General features: G+C 40.2%; 1 protein-coding gene across 5 annotated transcripts in view; it reads left to right on the top strand.

The window, feature by feature from the left end:
- The window catches only part of ENOX1 (ecto-NOX disulfide-thiol exchanger 1), a 617728-nt gene extending 610232 nt beyond the window's left edge, over positions 1–7496 (top strand). For all 5 annotated transcript variants that reach the window (XM_066380846.1, XM_066380849.1, XM_066380848.1 and 2 more), the window contains one exon: positions 6511–7496. In XM_066380846.1, the coding sequence (XP_066236943.1) occupies positions 6511–6642 (132 nt within the window). In that variant the 3' untranslated portion in view covers positions 6643–7496. The remainder of the gene's footprint in view (positions 1–6510) is intronic.
- Positions 7497–18088: the final 10592 nt, after the last annotated feature.

Here is an 18088-nt window from a genome sequence, read left to right as displayed (position 1 = left end):
GTTAGAGAAGGGAGAGAAAGCTGAGTCATGCTCCCCAACAGGAGATGTCCTTGAACCCACGCTTACTCCTGTGGCTTCCCTCGGGTGGTTTAGCTCTCCCGTGGCATTTCTCCCTTTCCTTCCTCTTTCCTTTCTTCCTTCTCTCGTTTTCCTTCCAGATCTTTCCTTTTCTCCTTTTAACTCTTCCTTCTATTTATTTTCTTCCTTTTTTCCTTCTTCTGCTCCCTGTTCTTTCCTTTTCTGTTCCTCTGTCCCTCCTTCCTCGCTTACCTGCTTTCCTTATTTCTCACATACTCCCTCCTTGTTTCTCTCTGCAAAGTCTGTAGCGAGGAATCTGTATGCTGATGCCGTACTTTGCCCAGGGCTATGAAAAATGTGCGCTAAAGCCTAACAGTCTGTCCTGTGGAAGGAAATCTGGTTTTACAACTGGCTGCTCTGCCGAGCCTGACAAAGCCAGTGCCAGTGTCTTCCCAGGGCCCCAGACAAGAACCTCATCACTCGGCTTCCCTTGCCTGACTGATGGGGGCCATGGAACCAACCATCCTTCTAATAAAATTGCTTTATGTCTGCCTGTGTCAATTTACACATGTGCTCAGAGGCCTGGCAAGGAGGCAGTGGACTTGGACTAGAGTCCACAAATCAGAAAGAAATTCAAGCAGATCTCACAAATTACTTCTGTGGTGTTACCAATCACACAAGCCCCTTCATCACAGGGGTCCTCCATTCCTTCTCATCTTTTTTCTTTTTCTTTTTTAATTAGAACAAATCAATCCTTTCTAGAAGTATAAACGTTAGACTTAGAAATGTTTAAGCAAAACAGGGATGGTAGGAGGGAGCCCACTGACAACATCAAAGGCTGAAAACACACAGACTACCAGTTCCTTGGAACACAAGCCAGCTGGGTAAGAGGGTAATAAAAACATGTTTATGACAATCTCCCTCACCTTCCAGAGTGCCAGATACATGATGTCTGGGAAAATGAGATTTGTAGTTGCAGCACATGTCTCTAATCCTTATAATAATGCCACACAGAATGCTCTCAGCCGCACCAGTGCGGGCCTCCCCCTTGTGTCCCTGAGAGAGGAAGCTCAGTGCCGTGGGGGCGGGGCTGGACTCACTTCAGGAGCTCTGCCCAAGGGTGAGCCCCGCCCCCAGCCCTGGGCCTTTAACCTGTGACCAACGGGAAGCTAAGAGATAACCCCTGGTCTCTAAAGGGATTCAGCAAAGGGAATCTGCACAACTGCTCAGGAAACGGGTACATTTGACACTGAGGTTGGCCAGAGAGGTCTGGATGCCTTGTTTTCTGTAATGACACCATGACTCAGTTTTCAAGACCGAGACATTACTGGTAGGTTGATAAAGAATATTGTGAAGGCAAAACTACAAAGTATTTGTAAAGAGGAGAAGAAAATGGAACTAAAGTAAGTGAAGATATTTGTAAGGTGAAAATTCTTTGACCATATATTGGGCAGATGGGATATATTATGCTCACTTTGTTAGAGATGGCGCTGCCCACGTGGAGGCCGTCACCCAGGTGATATTGATGTGTGTTGGGGGCGGGCTGTGGGCAGGCAGAATCCTTGTAGCCTGGGGCTTGGTTTTGGGATTAAGCGTTTCCCACCCTTTTTGTTGTGGAGTGGTACAATCCCATCATGTCTCTGATGGGTGACTTTGTATTAGAGACTTCCCTATTTTGTATATTGGATTAAAGGCTTTGATTTCTACACTATACAATGAGGGCAGAACAGGAGCTTGAGCTCTTGGTTCCTGAGATTAGCAGAAAGGAGAGAGCAGAGAGCAGAGAAGGCCATGTGGAGGAGGCCAGGAGAAGCAGCCAAGATGGCGGAGTGTTGAGTGAGAAGCCAGTTTGTGCAGAGTTTGTGCAGAGAGAAGGAAGGAGATGGGGAACAGAGGTGAATAAGTCTGGTGAGCTAGAAACCTTTGATTCTAGGAAACTTGGATAAGTCAGTAGCTTTGTGAGCACTGAATGTGAGTGGGTTTTGGAGCCCAGTGTGTGTTTTTACTTGCCCGCCGGGTGCAAGCTAGGATTAAAGATAATGGCCCACCAGTTTTTGGCTCCGTTGTTTCTTTACTGACTGTCCGAATCCAATGCAAACCTGCATGGGCCAGGCTGCTGTGATGGTGGCCGTGGCTTCTGGCTTTACACCATAGTATAAAAAAAGAGGTCAAATTGAATTTTCTATTGAATTTGTTTTCAAAACCCCAAATGGGACATGTCACAAAGGTTATTTTGTCAGGGCACGGAAAAGGTTTAGAAACCGTTAACCTAATCTGGAAGCAGTTTCTCCTTGATCTTTCTTCACCATGAGAGACATCTTTAAGGAAATACTCTAGAATTTAGCAGAGAGCCTCATTAAATGGATCTATTAGATAAGATTTCATTTGCGGTGGTCCATTTTGTAACTGTGACACATTTCTATCCACATTATTTATATCTTTATGGCAGAATTAGATGATTACCTTGCACTACTAATAGCAACTTGGAGTTAACTACTTTTGAGAACATAAATTTTCATTATATTAATGTCCGGCTGTGTCAAAATCTGAGGAATGGTTAATTGGTTATTCAAACAAAGTATTCATAAGCATTTCAAATCCCACTTTCACTACTTCTGAGCTGTGTGTCCTTAGACAATTTCTTTGCCATCTCTGTGCCTCAATTTTATCCTCTGCATCAAATGACAATACATAGGCAGCATCAGAACAGTGTCTGGTCCACAGCAAGTATTCAGTGCTGGCTGCCATCTGTTTTGTGCTTTAAAGTACACAAAAGACCTATTACATCTTCTCAGTTTGAAATCTTTGTCCCAGAGGGCCGATGCATTTTAAATGGCTTGCCCAAAGCAGGAGCTTAATACATATATGGTGAGGCCAGCACTCAGGTGCAAGTCCTTAGCACATTCAGTGAGTTGCTTTCCAATTCCTTTGTCTTGCAAATGAGAAAACACCCAAAGAGATAAAGGTGGTGAAGCTGGTTAATGGTCCTGTCATGAGTAGAATCCAAATATTTTGCCTCTACATTTTTCTCCCAGCAGGTTAGGGGTTTGTCTGCTTGTTCAGTGGGCTTTCTGGTGAGATGATGCATACAGAGCTCTTACTTGGTGCCTTGTCCAAGGTGAGGACTCAGGAATGGTGGCTACTCTCTTCTGCCGCCTTCTGCTTCCTTTGGGGTTGAAGTTAGTTAGGCTCAGGTCAAGAAACCATGGAGAGCAAGATTCCCAGGATCTGCTTGCTGTTTTGGTGAATAATTCAGGTGAAGATTCATTAGCACATAATTCGTATAATCTGGTTGCCTTGGGAATTTTTCTTTCTTTATTTATATATATATATATATATTTTGCTGTTATGATGTCCCTTTATTCATCACAGAGATCCTGCCTCCTGCACATGGACCCCTCCCCAGTGGTCCCTATCCAGGAGCAGAGAGGCAGTGACCAAGAGCAGTGTTCCATGTTCTTCCTCTGCAGCCCCTCTCCCCATGCTGATTGGCCTCAGTGGTACAGATCAAGGCCAGAGAGCCAGGATCTGCACCCAGCTCCACACATCCTGTCTGAGTTCCCCTGCTCTAGTTACCTAGTCTCTCTGGACCTCAGTTTCCTCATCTGTAAGTCATTCCCTGTCCTATGAAAGTGTAGTAAGATTAAAGAAAGTATTTTCAGAAGAGTCTGGCAAGGAAAAAATGTTCTGAGTGACAGTTTTCATGCCTGTTAACGACCAGCTGCAGGGCTGCTGCGCGGCAGTGCTGACCTGATGGCCCAGGTGGCCTCCCGCGTGGACCTTACCTTCAGTCCAATCTTTATTTTACCCTCAAGAATTCAGCTTTTTCATCCTTCCTAACGAGTAGCACAGGGCTTCTTCCCAACTTTTCTAAGGGTGATGATAGTTATGCTGGAAACAAGCCTACGACGGACTGGCTGTGACCCTGGTCTGTCAGTTTCTTTATAGCCTCTGCTTGATCTGAGGAAGGACCGCTCATCCCAGAGGTATCACATGGATTTGAATGAAACTGGAGCCTCTGATAGATTAGCTCTACCGTCCGCCTACAGAAGAAAGAAGGGAGCTTGTTTAGAAGACATCTGGCCTCATAAAACTTAAGGAAAACTGCCTTCTGGACCAACTAAAAACGGGGCTTGACCACATATCTTTCTGTGCTTATTTCCTTTGGCCTGTGAGCACAGAGCTTGAGCCACTTGCCACTAAATGTTGATATTAATGTGTTGTGATATATGGCTATATAGGCAGTCCCCGGGTTACATACGTAATAGGTTTTATAGGTTTGTTCTTAAGCTGAATTTTTGTATTAAGTTGGAACAGGTACGTTTACCTATTAAATGCAACTTAGACGGATGTTTTTTAACATAATATTTATTTTTACCTTTCTGTGCATATAAATACTTGAACATTTTCAAACCTACAGAACCTCTCTTCGTTTGTAACGAGGGACTGTCTGTATACAGAAAGGATACTTGTGCTAGCCACTGTACTACATTTTACATATAATTCAGTAGCACTGGAAGGGATATTGTTATTTCTATTATACACATGAAGAAACTGAGAATTACAGCTACTAAGTGACCTGCCCCAAATCACACAGTTTGCTTAAGGACTAGCTCAGATTAAAATCCAAGCCCATCTGATTTAAATTCCCATTCATAACCAAAAAGTGCCTGAACATAACAATTACCTGGATGATTGTTAAAAATAGGCGATCTGGGCTACACCCAGATCAGCTGAATCAGTCTCCAGAGAAGAGGCTAGATGCAGTGGTTTTCAAGCACTGGTCCATGGACCAGTCTACCAGAAATGTCGTGCAGGTCTGTGAAAGAGTTCACCACCCTGACATTGTATGAATACTGTACACCCAGTGACCTCAGTTGAATTCATTTATGCTCAGGATGATTTCTACCTTAGTGGTCTCCAAAAACTGCTAATACTTGGGAACTTCTGAAATAATTCTCCTATTTTCACCAGTCCCCAAGTATTAAGAGGTTGAAAACCACTGCTAGATCATTTTTTAAAAAACAAGTACCAAAAGTGCTTGATATTTAAAAGTACGACCACACTCCTGGTTTTTCACCCACAGCTGATAACAATTATGGTAGAGCCTAGCCATTAGTGCTCAGGTCCCCACCCACATGCAGCAGGTGTGTCCCCAGTCCTGTCTGATGAGATGGTTCTGTAGTTCACTCAGGTTTCTCAGCTGTAAAATGGAGAACGTAATGTCTGCCTCGCGCATCTCATCTCACAAGAGCGTTGTGACAAGGAAATGAGGGTACTGGTGAAGGGGCTTTGTATGGTGCTACCTGAAAGAAAATACTCTTTTCAAAATCACTGTGAACCTTTTAATCACCTGCTTATTAGTAGGCTTTTGTGGATTGATCTGGGAATTGAATAATTCACTTAACATGGTTTTATGGGAAAATGCATTCAGATTTCAAAATAATTCACACAAAAATTTTGCAATACAATTTATTTCAACTTTCAGGACTGCCTCTACTTATTTGTATGGTAGGCCCAGGAATATTGACTATATCATGTGAAGTCTTTCCCATGTGAATATTAAGTGAACAGTTGATTTAACTTCCTAGTCTATTTGGCCTCTCTTTAAAATTAGCCTTAATATTGTTAAATGGACAGTGTGACTTTAAAACGGTATCTGTATGGTGCTTGTTCCATGGAAAATAATAATAGGTCTGATTCATTGAACATTTCTATGTCCCTGAATCTGTCCTTATGAAATGTTGTTACTCCCACTTGCTGAGGCCTAGAGTGACTGTCTTGGTAGGGGTCATTTGTAGGGGTTATTTTTAGCTTATAACAATAGCAGATTCAAGATTCAAATGGAAACGTCAGACCCCAACCCCAGGGTCTTAGTCGCCTTTCTCCGTGAGCTCCCCATGCTCACGCATGGGTTAGGCCCAGACACAGGAAAATGAGCAGTAAGGTTGTGCAGGAGCAGAATTGTGGGTAATCTGTTTGTTTGGGGGCACAGTGAATAGAGCATTGACCTGGAACACTGAGGTCACTGGTTCAAGACCCTGGCCATGCCTGGTCAAAGCACAAACGACAAGCAATCAATGAACAACTAAAGTGAAGCAACTATAAGTTGATACTTTTTGTTCCTCCCCACCCTGTGTAAAATCAATATATAAAATCTATTTGGAAAATATATGAAATTAAAAATTGGTAGGAGAAAAATGTATTTAAAAAATCTACCTGAGTTTTATGACCAGATGGCAAGGTAGCCATCCGTCTGAAAGAGGCTGGAGCTTTCCCTACATGCGCCCGTGTCCCCCCAACAGCTGCTCTCAGAAAGAGGGGAACCGCGTTCAGCGCCTTCCCCGAGGTCCTTGGCTGAGGCCATGGCTTAAGAGCAGGTAGAAGACTGTGTACCGTGGGTCTCACTGAAGGAGCACATCCTCACGCAGCCCCTTGCCACCTCTAGGATGAGTTCCTTTCCTAAAACGGGTGTTTCTTCCTTTCTCACAGATATCTGCAAGTGAAATTGAAATGCTCTTGATGAGGCTGCCGCGCATGTTTAAACAGGAATTCACAGGCGTGGGAGCCACACTGGAAAAAAGGTGGAAGCTGTGTGCCTTTGAAGGAATTAAAACTACCTAACTAGGAAAAGCAAAAAGAAAAAAAAAAAGAAAAACAGACACGTCTCTGGAATGAACCCGCCTGAACCCGTCCAGGGCTGTGCAGTGTGAGCGCGGGAGGCCCGGGTTGGTCAGGGCAGAAGCTCCGCGCAGCCGTCAGAGCCTGCCCTTGGCTACATCGTGGCGTTCTCTTGTGAGTGGAAATGTAACTGTGTGCCAGTTCCCTAAAACAAGCAAAGCTTCATACTGTGACAGATCTGTTTCCTATGAAAACCAAACAGTGATTCCACAGTCATAATGATGGCAAAATCTTAAAATATGCTACATCTGACAATAGCTCACCAGGCAAAATATTTAAAGCTAATGATGGTGCAGCAATGGTGTTGCTAGGCTACAGAGTTGTATATGTAATGTATAGCTGAAATCATTCAATGACATTTTCCTAAAAGTCTTTCTGTTTTAGTAAAAAAATAAAAAATTAAAAAATAAAAAGTGCTTTTACAATGAGGAAAAATCAAACCAAAAGAAAACTTGAATATGTGTCTGAACAGTTATTGTATTTTGTAAATTAAGTTATATGCTATTCCAGGGACTTTTTTGCCTTATTGAAGAGGCAGAAAATGTGATTGGACTCCTTGGGAATGCTTTATCAAGAATATTATTTTTCTAATGTAACAATTCTCCATCATAAGTTCTTTTAACATGGACTACATAACAGTTTTCACAAAATGTAAATAAAGGAAAACTAGTGCTACTGTCTTGTACTTGGTGTGTAATATTCAGGTTTAAGCATCAAAATAAACATTCAGTAAATACTCCTGTTACAAATTTTATAGCAAAGATATTAATTTTTTTCAATAAATATGACTTCTACCATATTGGTTTTGCAAATTATTCTTTGTTATATTTTAATAATTCTTCCTTAAGAAATTTTCACATTATTCAGTCCCATCTCATACCCCATTATTTTTAAATGGTTAAATGCATGAGTGACATTAAGAGACAAACCATTATTAAAACAGGAATATATAAAAATCATGAAGTGACAAGTACTAAGAAAAAGAGATTTTTTTCTAACATTAGAGTAGATATTGTTTGACAATACCAAGACACCGCATCCAAATACAGTCAATGTAAAATTTATCTTTGTCTTGTGTATTATGGGAAGGTACAAAGTAACCAATTCATTCATTTTATTCCTGGATTTACTTCTTTGTATGTTTGCTAGAAAACATACAAATTAGAAAGAGAATTTGAAAATTTAGACTTGGACCAACAATTTAAATAGAATTTTACTCATAATTAAAGTAAAATAGAGCTTTAAATAATATCTCCTTCCTGATATCTTACATAAAAATCACTAAAGATAAGTATTCAGTATATTGGTTAATTTTAAATAAAATATTTTTTTAGGAAGATAGATGAATAGTGAACTATCTTTGAAATTGTAAAAAGATGTTCATAATCTCCTATTGGACATTATTATCCTCAGGATCTCTTTATTAAACCCAATAAATTAAGATACTCATTCAGACCTCCTACAAATATCTACACAGCTGTGTGTATATGGAGATAAGAAAAGACCCTCTGCTTAGTGAGCTCAGAGCTCAATGAGAAAAAGACATTTTTCCATTGAGAGTCAGGTGACAAGAACGATGTGACAAGGGTGCTATGAGATTCAAACTAATAACAATATCATATGAAATGTTGATAAAAGGCCTTTCTGTTACGTTCTGTGGATGTCCACTACCACCATCATTGTGACATATTTGTCTCTCCACCAGGAGACACAAATAAGGATACAACAGTCAAAAAGGAGATGAGCTTACTTACAGATGTTACTCTACAATAAAATAGCTCAGAGAGTCACCTGAAACATAATTAGAAGAAAAGACTAGTTACAGAGACATAAAGTCTAGTAGCAACACAACATACCAGCATCTAGACCACTTGTAATTGAAAGCAGGGAAGATGTCTTCAAATTTGCATTCATACTTTCAAGTATCGCCAGTAGTCACTTTAGCAGAAGGATAAAACCTTAACTCAGAGCTTCGATCAGGAAAAGGAATTGGAGGGACCTTATATCAGATCTGACAACAAGACACTATTTTCTAAACACATGGTTCTGAGCCCTAAATGGCAACTCAGAGGAGTGGAATGGTTAATGCACCTTTCAAAAATATTTGAGTAATTCCCAGAGATAAGGGCTTGACTAGGAAAATCTATTTTGGCTACGATATTTTTATTTATATTTGAAACTAATTATATTAGTTATCTAGAAATATATTAATTATATATTTTAACTTCAATTATGTGAATAACTATTTTTACCAAAAAAAGACCCCAAAACAAAAAACAACTTATAAATTCTTTCACAGACATTAGGGTTCAGCTGGAACTTCATAAATTACCAGGGAAAGGAGCTAACAGTGGTATGTTTAAGGGCCATCTGGAGTCTACATAAGCTGTCACCCTATCCTCCTTGATCCTTGAATAACCCAATATAAAGATGCTACTGTTATCCCCATCTGTCACACAAGGAAGATGAAGCTCAGAAGTTCTAAGTAATTTGGCCAAGTCTGCATAGTTAGTTTTGAATACCGAATTTGAACGCAGGGATGACTGACTTCAAAACATGTTCTGTTGTCACTGCCGTGCTCCTCGTCTGATCTCCCCACACACTTCCTACGTGCCAGCACCCCTGCAGTGCCTTTGGGTCACGGCTTTTCTCCTTCCTTGTCCACATCCCTTGTATGAGGGTGGAGTGAAGACTCGTCAGCCTTTCTCTCCTAAGTCTACACAGTAACAAATCTGGCCCTCGGGTTCCAAGAATAAATGGAATTTTAAAGGTTTGGAGATCCTTGTAATCTGGCCCCAATGGGTCTCTCTGGCTTGCTTTTCAACTGCTTCCCTGAATAAGACTAATATTTTTTGCCTTTATGCTTTTGGTTATATATTTCTATCCAAATGAAAAGAATTTACTCACATCTAGTTATCACTAGTCTAACTCAGCCTTAAGAGCAGGGGTCCCCAAACTTTTTACACAGGGGGCCAGTTCACTGTCCCTCAGACCGTTGGAGGGCCGGACTATAAAAAAAACTATGAACAAATCCCTATGCACACTGCACATATCTTATTTTAAAGTAAAAAAAACAAAACTGGAACAAATACAGTATTTAAAATAAAGAACAAGTAAATTTAAATCAACAAACTAACCAGTATTTCAATGGGAACTATGCTCCTCTCACTGACCACCAATGAAAGAGGTGCCCCTTCCAGAAGTGCAGCAGGGGCTGGATAAATGGCCTCAGGGAGCCGCATGTTAAGAGGAAAGTGCAAAGACACACCTTTCTCCTTCCCTGCCTACCCATGAGGTTTTTCTCCATCTCCCAGCAGAAGGTATTGCTCTGCTTCTAACAGCCATTCCACACTAACTGTTGCTTCAAGACTTACTGGCCAGCTGTCTCTCCTCATCTTGCTGTTCAGTTATATACTCTTTAAGGGCTCTGAGCATGTTTCACTGTCTTTGAATTATTTCTCAAAGTGGTTTTGCTTAGAAATACTTAAAAAGTAGGACAGAGCCTGGCCAGGCGGTGGCACAGTGGATAGAGCATCAGACTGGGATGTGGAGGACCCCGAGGTTGCCAGCTTGAGCGCGGGCTCATCTGGTTTGAGCAAGGCTCACCAGCTTGAGCCCAAGGTCTCTGGCTCGAGCAAGGGGTCACTCGGTCTGCTGTAGCCCTCCTGTCAAGGCACATATGAGAAAGCAATCAATGAACAACTAAGGAGCCGCAACGAATAATTGATGCTTCTCATCTCTCTCCCTTCCCGCCTGTCTGTCCCTCTCTCTGACACCGTCTCTGCCACAAAACAAAACAACATTTATAATGTTATGTAATGAATCACTTCTACATGTAAAACTTTTTCATCATCCCCAACAAAAAATGTAATATACTCATTAAATAATAACCTCTATCCTACCCCTTCCTTCTAGTCCCTGGTAACCTATTCTACTTTGTGTCTCTTTAAATTTGGCTATTCTAAGCCTCTCATTCCTGCTATGTCTCATTTATTTTGCTTAACCTAATGTCTTCAAGGTCTATCCGTGTTGTGACATGTGTCAGAGCTTCGTTCCTTTTCAAGACTGAATAACATTTCGTTGAATGAGAATTCTTACTGGCTTAGGTATCATTGACCTATTACAGCAAGAAAAAGTTAGTGGTCTGTGTTTGAAAATACTTAAGTATAGAGAAGTTTGTTTCTATTTGGATAAACCTCTCACTTTTTTAAAAGGATGATAAAAATGAAATGACAAAACTAGAAGAAATTGGTAGTAATTTGTATTAAACAGGAGTATTTAAACAAATATCCATGTGATAAAAGTGATATGCAATTTGGGGGGGGGGGTTGAGGATGTTTTACTTTGAGGATTTTTTTTATCCCTTTTCTAAAAATAGCTGCTTGTTTTCTTGTTGAACCCAACAAAGGATATGTAATCTTCAAAATGTAAAAACTACATTACCATAATACTCACAGTTTCTTCTTTATAAGATGAGAAAATTAAAAGATGTTAGATTCCTAACATCCTACATCTTGGTTCACTTCATATTAAAATGGTAAAAGGTTCACACATATATTCAGTCGATCTGTCATCAGAATCTAAATAAATTATACTTTTTTGTGTAGCATACCAAACAGGAACATTTAAGAGTTAAACAATTTATAATAAATGTGGTTTGTTGTTTTAATTTGTAGACGGCAAACATTTGCAAATTACTCATACTATGTAAAAAGGGTTCAATTTTTTGTTAGAGGCTCGGATGTGAAGGCATGTTATCTAACCACAGGCAGGCGCTAGTCCCAGATTCAGGAAATGGTGACTCAGATACCTACATCATAGGGTTGCTGTGATAACTAAAAAGCATGCATACAGCACAGAACGCAGAACCAGGCTGACTGAAGGCACTGGTTTCCTCAAAATTAGTACTTTAGATACATCATCCCAACCAAGTAAAGCAGGTAAGCCCTTTCCCTGCTATTAGACTATCCCTGTCCTTACAGACAAATAGTCAAGTGTTTTGTTTCTAAATGTAAAACTAAATATAACACAAGCATTGTCCCCATACATTGTCCATTAAATATTTCAAGTGTAAGGCTGACATGAGCAAAATAATTATAATTCTTTTTTTTAATTATTTTTAATGGAGTGACATTGGTAAATCAGGGTACATATGTTCAGAGAAAACATCTCTAGGTTATTTTGACATTTGATTATGCTGCATTCCCATCGCCCAAAGTCCAATTGTCTTCCATCACCTTCTAATTGGTTTTCTTTGTGCCCCTCCCCTCCCCCAACTCCCACCTTCTCCTCCTCCCCACCCTGTAACCCCCACACTCTTGTCCGTGTCTCTGAGTCTCATTTTTATGTCCCTCCTCTGTATAGAATCATATAGTTCTTAGTTTTTTCTGATTTACTTATTTCGCTCAGTATAATGTTATCAAGGTCCATCCATGTTGTTGTAAAGGATCCGATGTCATTATTTCTTATGGCTGAGTAGTATTCCATGGTATATATGTACCAAAGCTTTTTAATCCACTTGTCCACTAACGGACACTTGGGCTGTTTCCCAATCTTTGCTATTGTGAACAATGCTGCCATAAACATGGGGGTGCATTTCTTCTTTTTAAACAGTGCTATGGTGTTCTTGGGGTATATTCCTAACAGTGGTATAGCTGGGTCAAGAGGCAGTTCAATTTTTAATTTCTTGAGGAATCTACATACTGTTTTCCACAGTGGCTGCACCAGTCTGCATTCCCACCAGCAATGCAGGAGAGTTCCCTTTTCTCCACATCCTCGCCAGCACTTATTCTGTGTTGTTTTGTTGATAAGCGCCATTCCGACTGGTGTGAAGTGATATCTCATTGTGGTTTTAATTTGCATTTCTCTAATGATTAGTAATGTTGAACATTTTTTCATATGCCTATTGGCCATCTGTGTGTCCTCTTTGGAGAAGTGTCTATTAATTTCTTTTGCCCATTTTTGGATTGGATTGTTTGTCTTCCTGGTATTAAGTTTTACAAGTTCTTTATAAATTTTGGTTATTAACCCCTTATCAGATGCATTGTCAAATATATTCTCCCATTCTGTTCTTACTGTCTTTAGCTGTGCAGAAGCTTTTTAGTTTGATAAAGTCTAATTTGTTTATTCTGTCTTTTATTTCACTTGCCTGTGGAGACAAATCAGCAAATATATTGCTGTGAGAGATATCAGAGAGCTTACTGCCTATGTTTTCTTCTAAGATGCTTATGGTTTTACGACTTACATTTAAGTCTTTTATCCATTTTGAGTTTATTTTTGTGAATGGTGTAAGTTGGTGGTCTAGTTTCATTTTTTTTGAAGGTAGCTGTCCAATTTTCCCAACTCCATTTGTTGAAGAGGCTGTCTTTATTCCAATGTATGCTCTTACCTCCTTTGTCAAATATCAGTTGTCCATAAAAGTGTGGGTTTATTTCTGGGTTCTCAGTTCTGTTCCATTGATCTATATGCCTGTTCTTATGCCAGTACCAGGCTGTTTTGAGTACAGTGGACTTGTAGTATAACTTGATATCCAGAAGTGTGATACCTCCCACTTTATTCTTCCTTTTCAAGATTGCTGAGGCTATTTATGTTCTCTTTTGGTTCCATATAAATTTTTGGAATATGTGTTCTATATCTTTTAAGTAAGTCATTGGTATTTTAATTGGTATTCCATTGAATTTATAAATTGCTTTGGGTAATATAGACATTTTAATGATGTTTATTCTTCCTAATGAAGAGCACGGTATATGCTTCCACTTGTTTGTATATTCCCTGATTACTTTTATCAATGTTTTACAATTTTCCGAGTACAAGTCTTTGGTCTCCCTGGTTAAATTTATTCCTAGGTACTTTATTTTTTTGGTTGTAATAGTGACGGGGATTGATTCCTTAATTTCTCTTTCTGACAGTTCATTGTTAGTGTATAAAAATGCCTCTGATTTCTGAATATTAATTTTATATCCTGCCACCTTGCTGAATTCATTTATCAGGTCTAGCAGTTCTTTGACTGCGACTTTAGGGTTTTCTATATACAATATCATATCATCTGCAAATAATGATAGTTTTAATTCTTCTTTTCCAATTTGGATGTCTTTTATTTCTTTTTCTTGTCTGATTGCTGTGGCTAGGTCTTCCAGGCCTATGTTGAATAAGAGTGGTGAAAGGGGGCACCTCTGCCTTGTTCCTGATCTTAAGGGGATTGCTTCTAATTTTTGCCCATTGAGTACGATGTTGGCAGTGGGTTTGTCATAGATGGCCTTCATCATGTTGAGGTATGTTTCCTGTATTCCCACTTTGCTGAGAGTTTTGATCATGAATGGGTGCTGGATTTTATCAAATGCTTTTTCTGCATCTATTGAAATTGTCATGTGGTTTTTCTCCTTCCTTTTGTTTATGTGATGAATCACATTGATTGATTTGTGAATATTGTACCAGCCTTGCCTCCCAAGAATAAATCCCACTTGATCATGGTTTATAATTTATTTCATATATTGCTGGATCCGGTTTGCTAATATTTTGTTGAGGATTTTAGCATCTAAATTCATCAGGGATATTGGCCTATAATTTTCTTTCTTTGTGTTGTTTTTGCCTGGTTTTGGAATCAGAATTATACTCGCCTCATAAAAGGAGCTTGGAAGTCTTCCTTTCTTTTGAATTTTTTGAAATATCTTGAGAAGGATAAGAGTTGGTTCTTCTTTGAATATTTGGTAGAATTCACTTGTGAAGCCATCAGGCCCAGGACTTTTCTTTTTTGGGAGTTTTTTGATAACTGTTTCAATCTCATTTGTTGTAATCGGTCTGTTTAGGTTTTCTAATTCTTCCAGATTGATGTTTGGAAGATTGTATGTTTCAAGGAATTTGTCCATTTCATCTAAATTGTCTAGTTTTTTGGCGTACAGTTCTTCATAGTATTTTCTTTCAATATTTTGTATTTCTGTTGTGTCAGTTGTTTTTTCTCCACACTCGTTTCTAATTTTATTTATTTGAATCCTCTCTCTTTTTTTCTTGGTGAGTTTGGTTAAAGGTTCATTGATCTTGTTTACTTTTTCAAAGAACCAGCTCCTGGTTTCATTGATCCTCTGTATTGTTTCTTTAGCCTCTATGTCATTTATTTCTGCTCTGATCTTTATTATTTTCTTCCTTCTACTAGCTCTGGGCTTTACTTGCTGTTCTTTTTCTAGTTCTTTTAGATGTAGGGTCAAGTTATTTATTTGAGCTTTTTCTAGCTTCTTGAGGTATGCCTGTAATGCTATGAACTTCCCTCTCAGGACTGCTTTTGCTGTGTCCCATAAATTTTGAGTTGATGTATGCTCATTATCGTTCATTTCTAGGAATTTTTTAATTTCTTCCTTGATCTCATTGTTTACCCATTTGTTATTTAATAACATGCTATTTAGTTTCCAAGTGTTTGAGTATTTTTCAGTTTTTCTGTTGTGGTTGATTTCTAGTTTCATGCCATTGTGATCAGAGAAAGTGCTCGATATGATTTCAATCTTCTTAAATTTGTTGAGACCGCTTTTGTGCCCTAACATGTGGTCTATTCTAGAGAATGTACCACGAGCACTTGAAAAGAATGTATTTTCTGCTGTTTTAGGGTGGAAGGTTCTGAAGATATCTATTAAATCGACTTGATCTAGTATGTCCTTTAAGTCTGCTGTTTCTTTGTTAATTTTCTTTCTTGAGGATCTATCTAGTGATGTTAGTGGGGTATTGAAATCCCCTACTATTATAGTATTGCTGTTGATCTCGCCCTTTGTATCTATCAAAGTCTGCTTTATATATTTAGGTGCTCCTATATTGGGTGATTAGATATTTATCACGGTTATATCTTCCTGTTGGATTGCTCCCTTTATCATTATGTAGTGACCTTCTTTATCTCTAACTATAGTCTTTGTTTTAAAGTCCATTTTGTCTGATATAAGTATTGTTACCCCAGCTTTTTTTTCATTTCTGTTTGCGTGAAATATTTTTTTCCATCCTTTTATCTTCAGTCTATGTGCATCTTTTGTTTTAAGGTGTGTCTCTTGTAGATAGCATATGTATGGGTCCTGTTTTCTTATCCACGCAGTTACCCTATGTCTTTTGATCGGATCATTTAATCCATTTACATTTAAGGTTATTATTGATATGTAATTGTTTATTGCCATTTTATTCTTTAAAACTATTCCTCTTTTGCTATATTCTTTTTCTCCTTTGATCTGTTTATAACAGGCCCTTTAGCATTTCTTGCAGCCTTGGTTTGGTTGCAGTGAATACCTTGAGTTTTTTTTGTTTGGAAAGCTTTTTATTTCTCCTTCAATTTTAAATGATAGTCTTGCTGGATAATGTAGTCTTGGTTGTAGGCTCTTGTTCTGCATTACTTTGAATATTTTTTGCCATTCCCTTCTGGCCTCAAGTATTTCTGTTGAGAAGTCAGAAGTCATCCTTATAGGGCTCCTTTGTAGATGATAGTCTTTTTTTCTCTAGCAGCTTTTAATATTTTCTCTTTATCACTTAGCTTTGATATTTTAATTATGATGTGTCTTGGTGTTGATTTCTTTGAGTTTCTCTTTAATGGAGTTCTCTGTGCTTCTTGAACATGTGAGATGTTTTCCTGCCTTAATTGAGAGAAGTTTTCAGCTATGATATGCTTGTTCTTCCTCTTCTTCTTCAGCAACTCTTATGATGCAGATGTTATTTCTCTTCATGTTGTCACAGAGCTCTCTTAGAGTTTCCTCAGACTTTTTGAGTCTTTTTTTTTTTTCTGCTCTGCTTCTGTGCCTTTATTTATCATGTCCTCTAACTCGCTGATTTGATTCTCAGCTTTATCCATCCCGCTTTTAATTCCTTCCATTGTGTTCTTCATTTCTGATATTGTATTTGTCACTTCTGACTGATTCTTTTTTATTATTTCAATGTCCTTTTTTTATATTTGCTACCTCTTTTATTTAGGTGTTCGTAATGACCATCTGTTGTTGTTCTAATATATTTGAGCATCCTAACAATCATTATTTTAAACTCTGCATCTGGTAATTTGGTTATATCTTATTCATTCAGGTCCTTTTCTGGGGATTTCTCTTGATTCATTTGTGTTGCATTTCTCTGCCTTCTCATTTTCTCTGTGTAAAGGAAGGTTTTTGGCCACTGGAGTCCACTGGGTGTGGCCTCTATTCCCTAGGTATGGTCTGCCACCCCCTCTGCTGTTGCTGCCTAGGGCGTTTGGGTATGTGCGTTTCCGGTGCCTGCCCACTGGGGCTGTTGCTGTGGTTTCCACCTCTCCTTCATGGGGAGTGGCTGTGATCACGTACTCAGGTGTACAAGCCTTGGTGGCCTTGGCCTTTGCCCCGCCCCTGTGGGTGGCATTATGCTTGGCCCTGAGGGCAGTGGCGAGCACCTTTGCTCAGCTGCAGGTCTCTGCCTGTTTTTGGGCTTTCGCCCCACCCTTGCAGGAGGAGCCCACTCATGGGATGGCTGCAAGCCTTGGCTCCACAGGCCAGGTGGGACTGCGTGCCCATGCTCAGTAGTGGGACTCTGCCTGTTCTGGGTTTTTGGCTCCACCCCCGCAGCTCCCAAGTCAAGCCACAAGCCTTGGTTCCATGGGCGGGGCAAGGCTGTGCTCCTGCGCCCTTACTCAAGGGTGGGTCTCTGCCTCTTCTGGGGTTCCTGCCCTTCCCTTGCAGGCTGGATTACAGGCTGCCAACAACTGGGCTTGAACGCTTTTGCACGCCCCCTCTTCCCCAGCCGGGCAAGACTGAGCCCACACCTGGGCCCAGTGGTGGCCAGCCAGCTTCCACCCCTGCTGACAGAACCGTGCTTCTGCGTCCTGCTGCTGCCCACCCTCCAGCAAGCCCTCAGCTGTGTGGGTGCTGGCACTGCAGCTCAGACCCTAACACTCACTACTATAGACCCAAAAGCTCCCTCCTTCTAAGCAACTCTGCTCTGAGTGCCATGGGAGAGCTTGTTTGGCTGGTGTCCTGCTTCCCTTTGCTGGTATTGCTGTTTCCAGGGGAAATATTCACTTCAGATTTGGGGAGTGACTTGTCTCAGGGGTTAGGGTGGCTGTCTTCCAAAATGTTTCTCCCTGTGCCTCCTAGATTACACTCTCTTCCTGCTACTCTGACCTCTCCTCTCTCCTCGTCCCCCGGAGCCCAGGGTGAGTGGTTGTGAGAGAGGTGTTCTGTGCGGTCCCTTTAAGAAGAATCCTGGGTCTGAGAAATCAGTCTCTTTCTCACAAACAGTATCCTGTCTTGTTTCCAGCTAAATACTGTCCATGTGTCTCTTCTAGGCTCTGGGGCTTCAGGCTGGGGCTTTGTTCCTGGGATTCAGGACCCTCCCCTCTCTGCTAAACTCACTTCCCGCCACGCGAGTCTCTCCTGGCTGCCATTTGCTCTGGGGAGCTGGGCAGCCCTCT

The sequence above is a fragment of the Saccopteryx leptura genome, chromosome 4, assembly GCF_036850995.1.
Source record: "Saccopteryx leptura isolate mSacLep1 chromosome 4, mSacLep1_pri_phased_curated, whole genome shotgun sequence".
Classification (NCBI taxonomy): domain Eukaryota; kingdom Metazoa; phylum Chordata; class Mammalia; order Chiroptera; family Emballonuridae; genus Saccopteryx; species Saccopteryx leptura.
The sequence above is the reverse complement of the archived record's forward strand: the minus strand, read 5'-3'. Positions and strand labels throughout refer to the sequence as shown.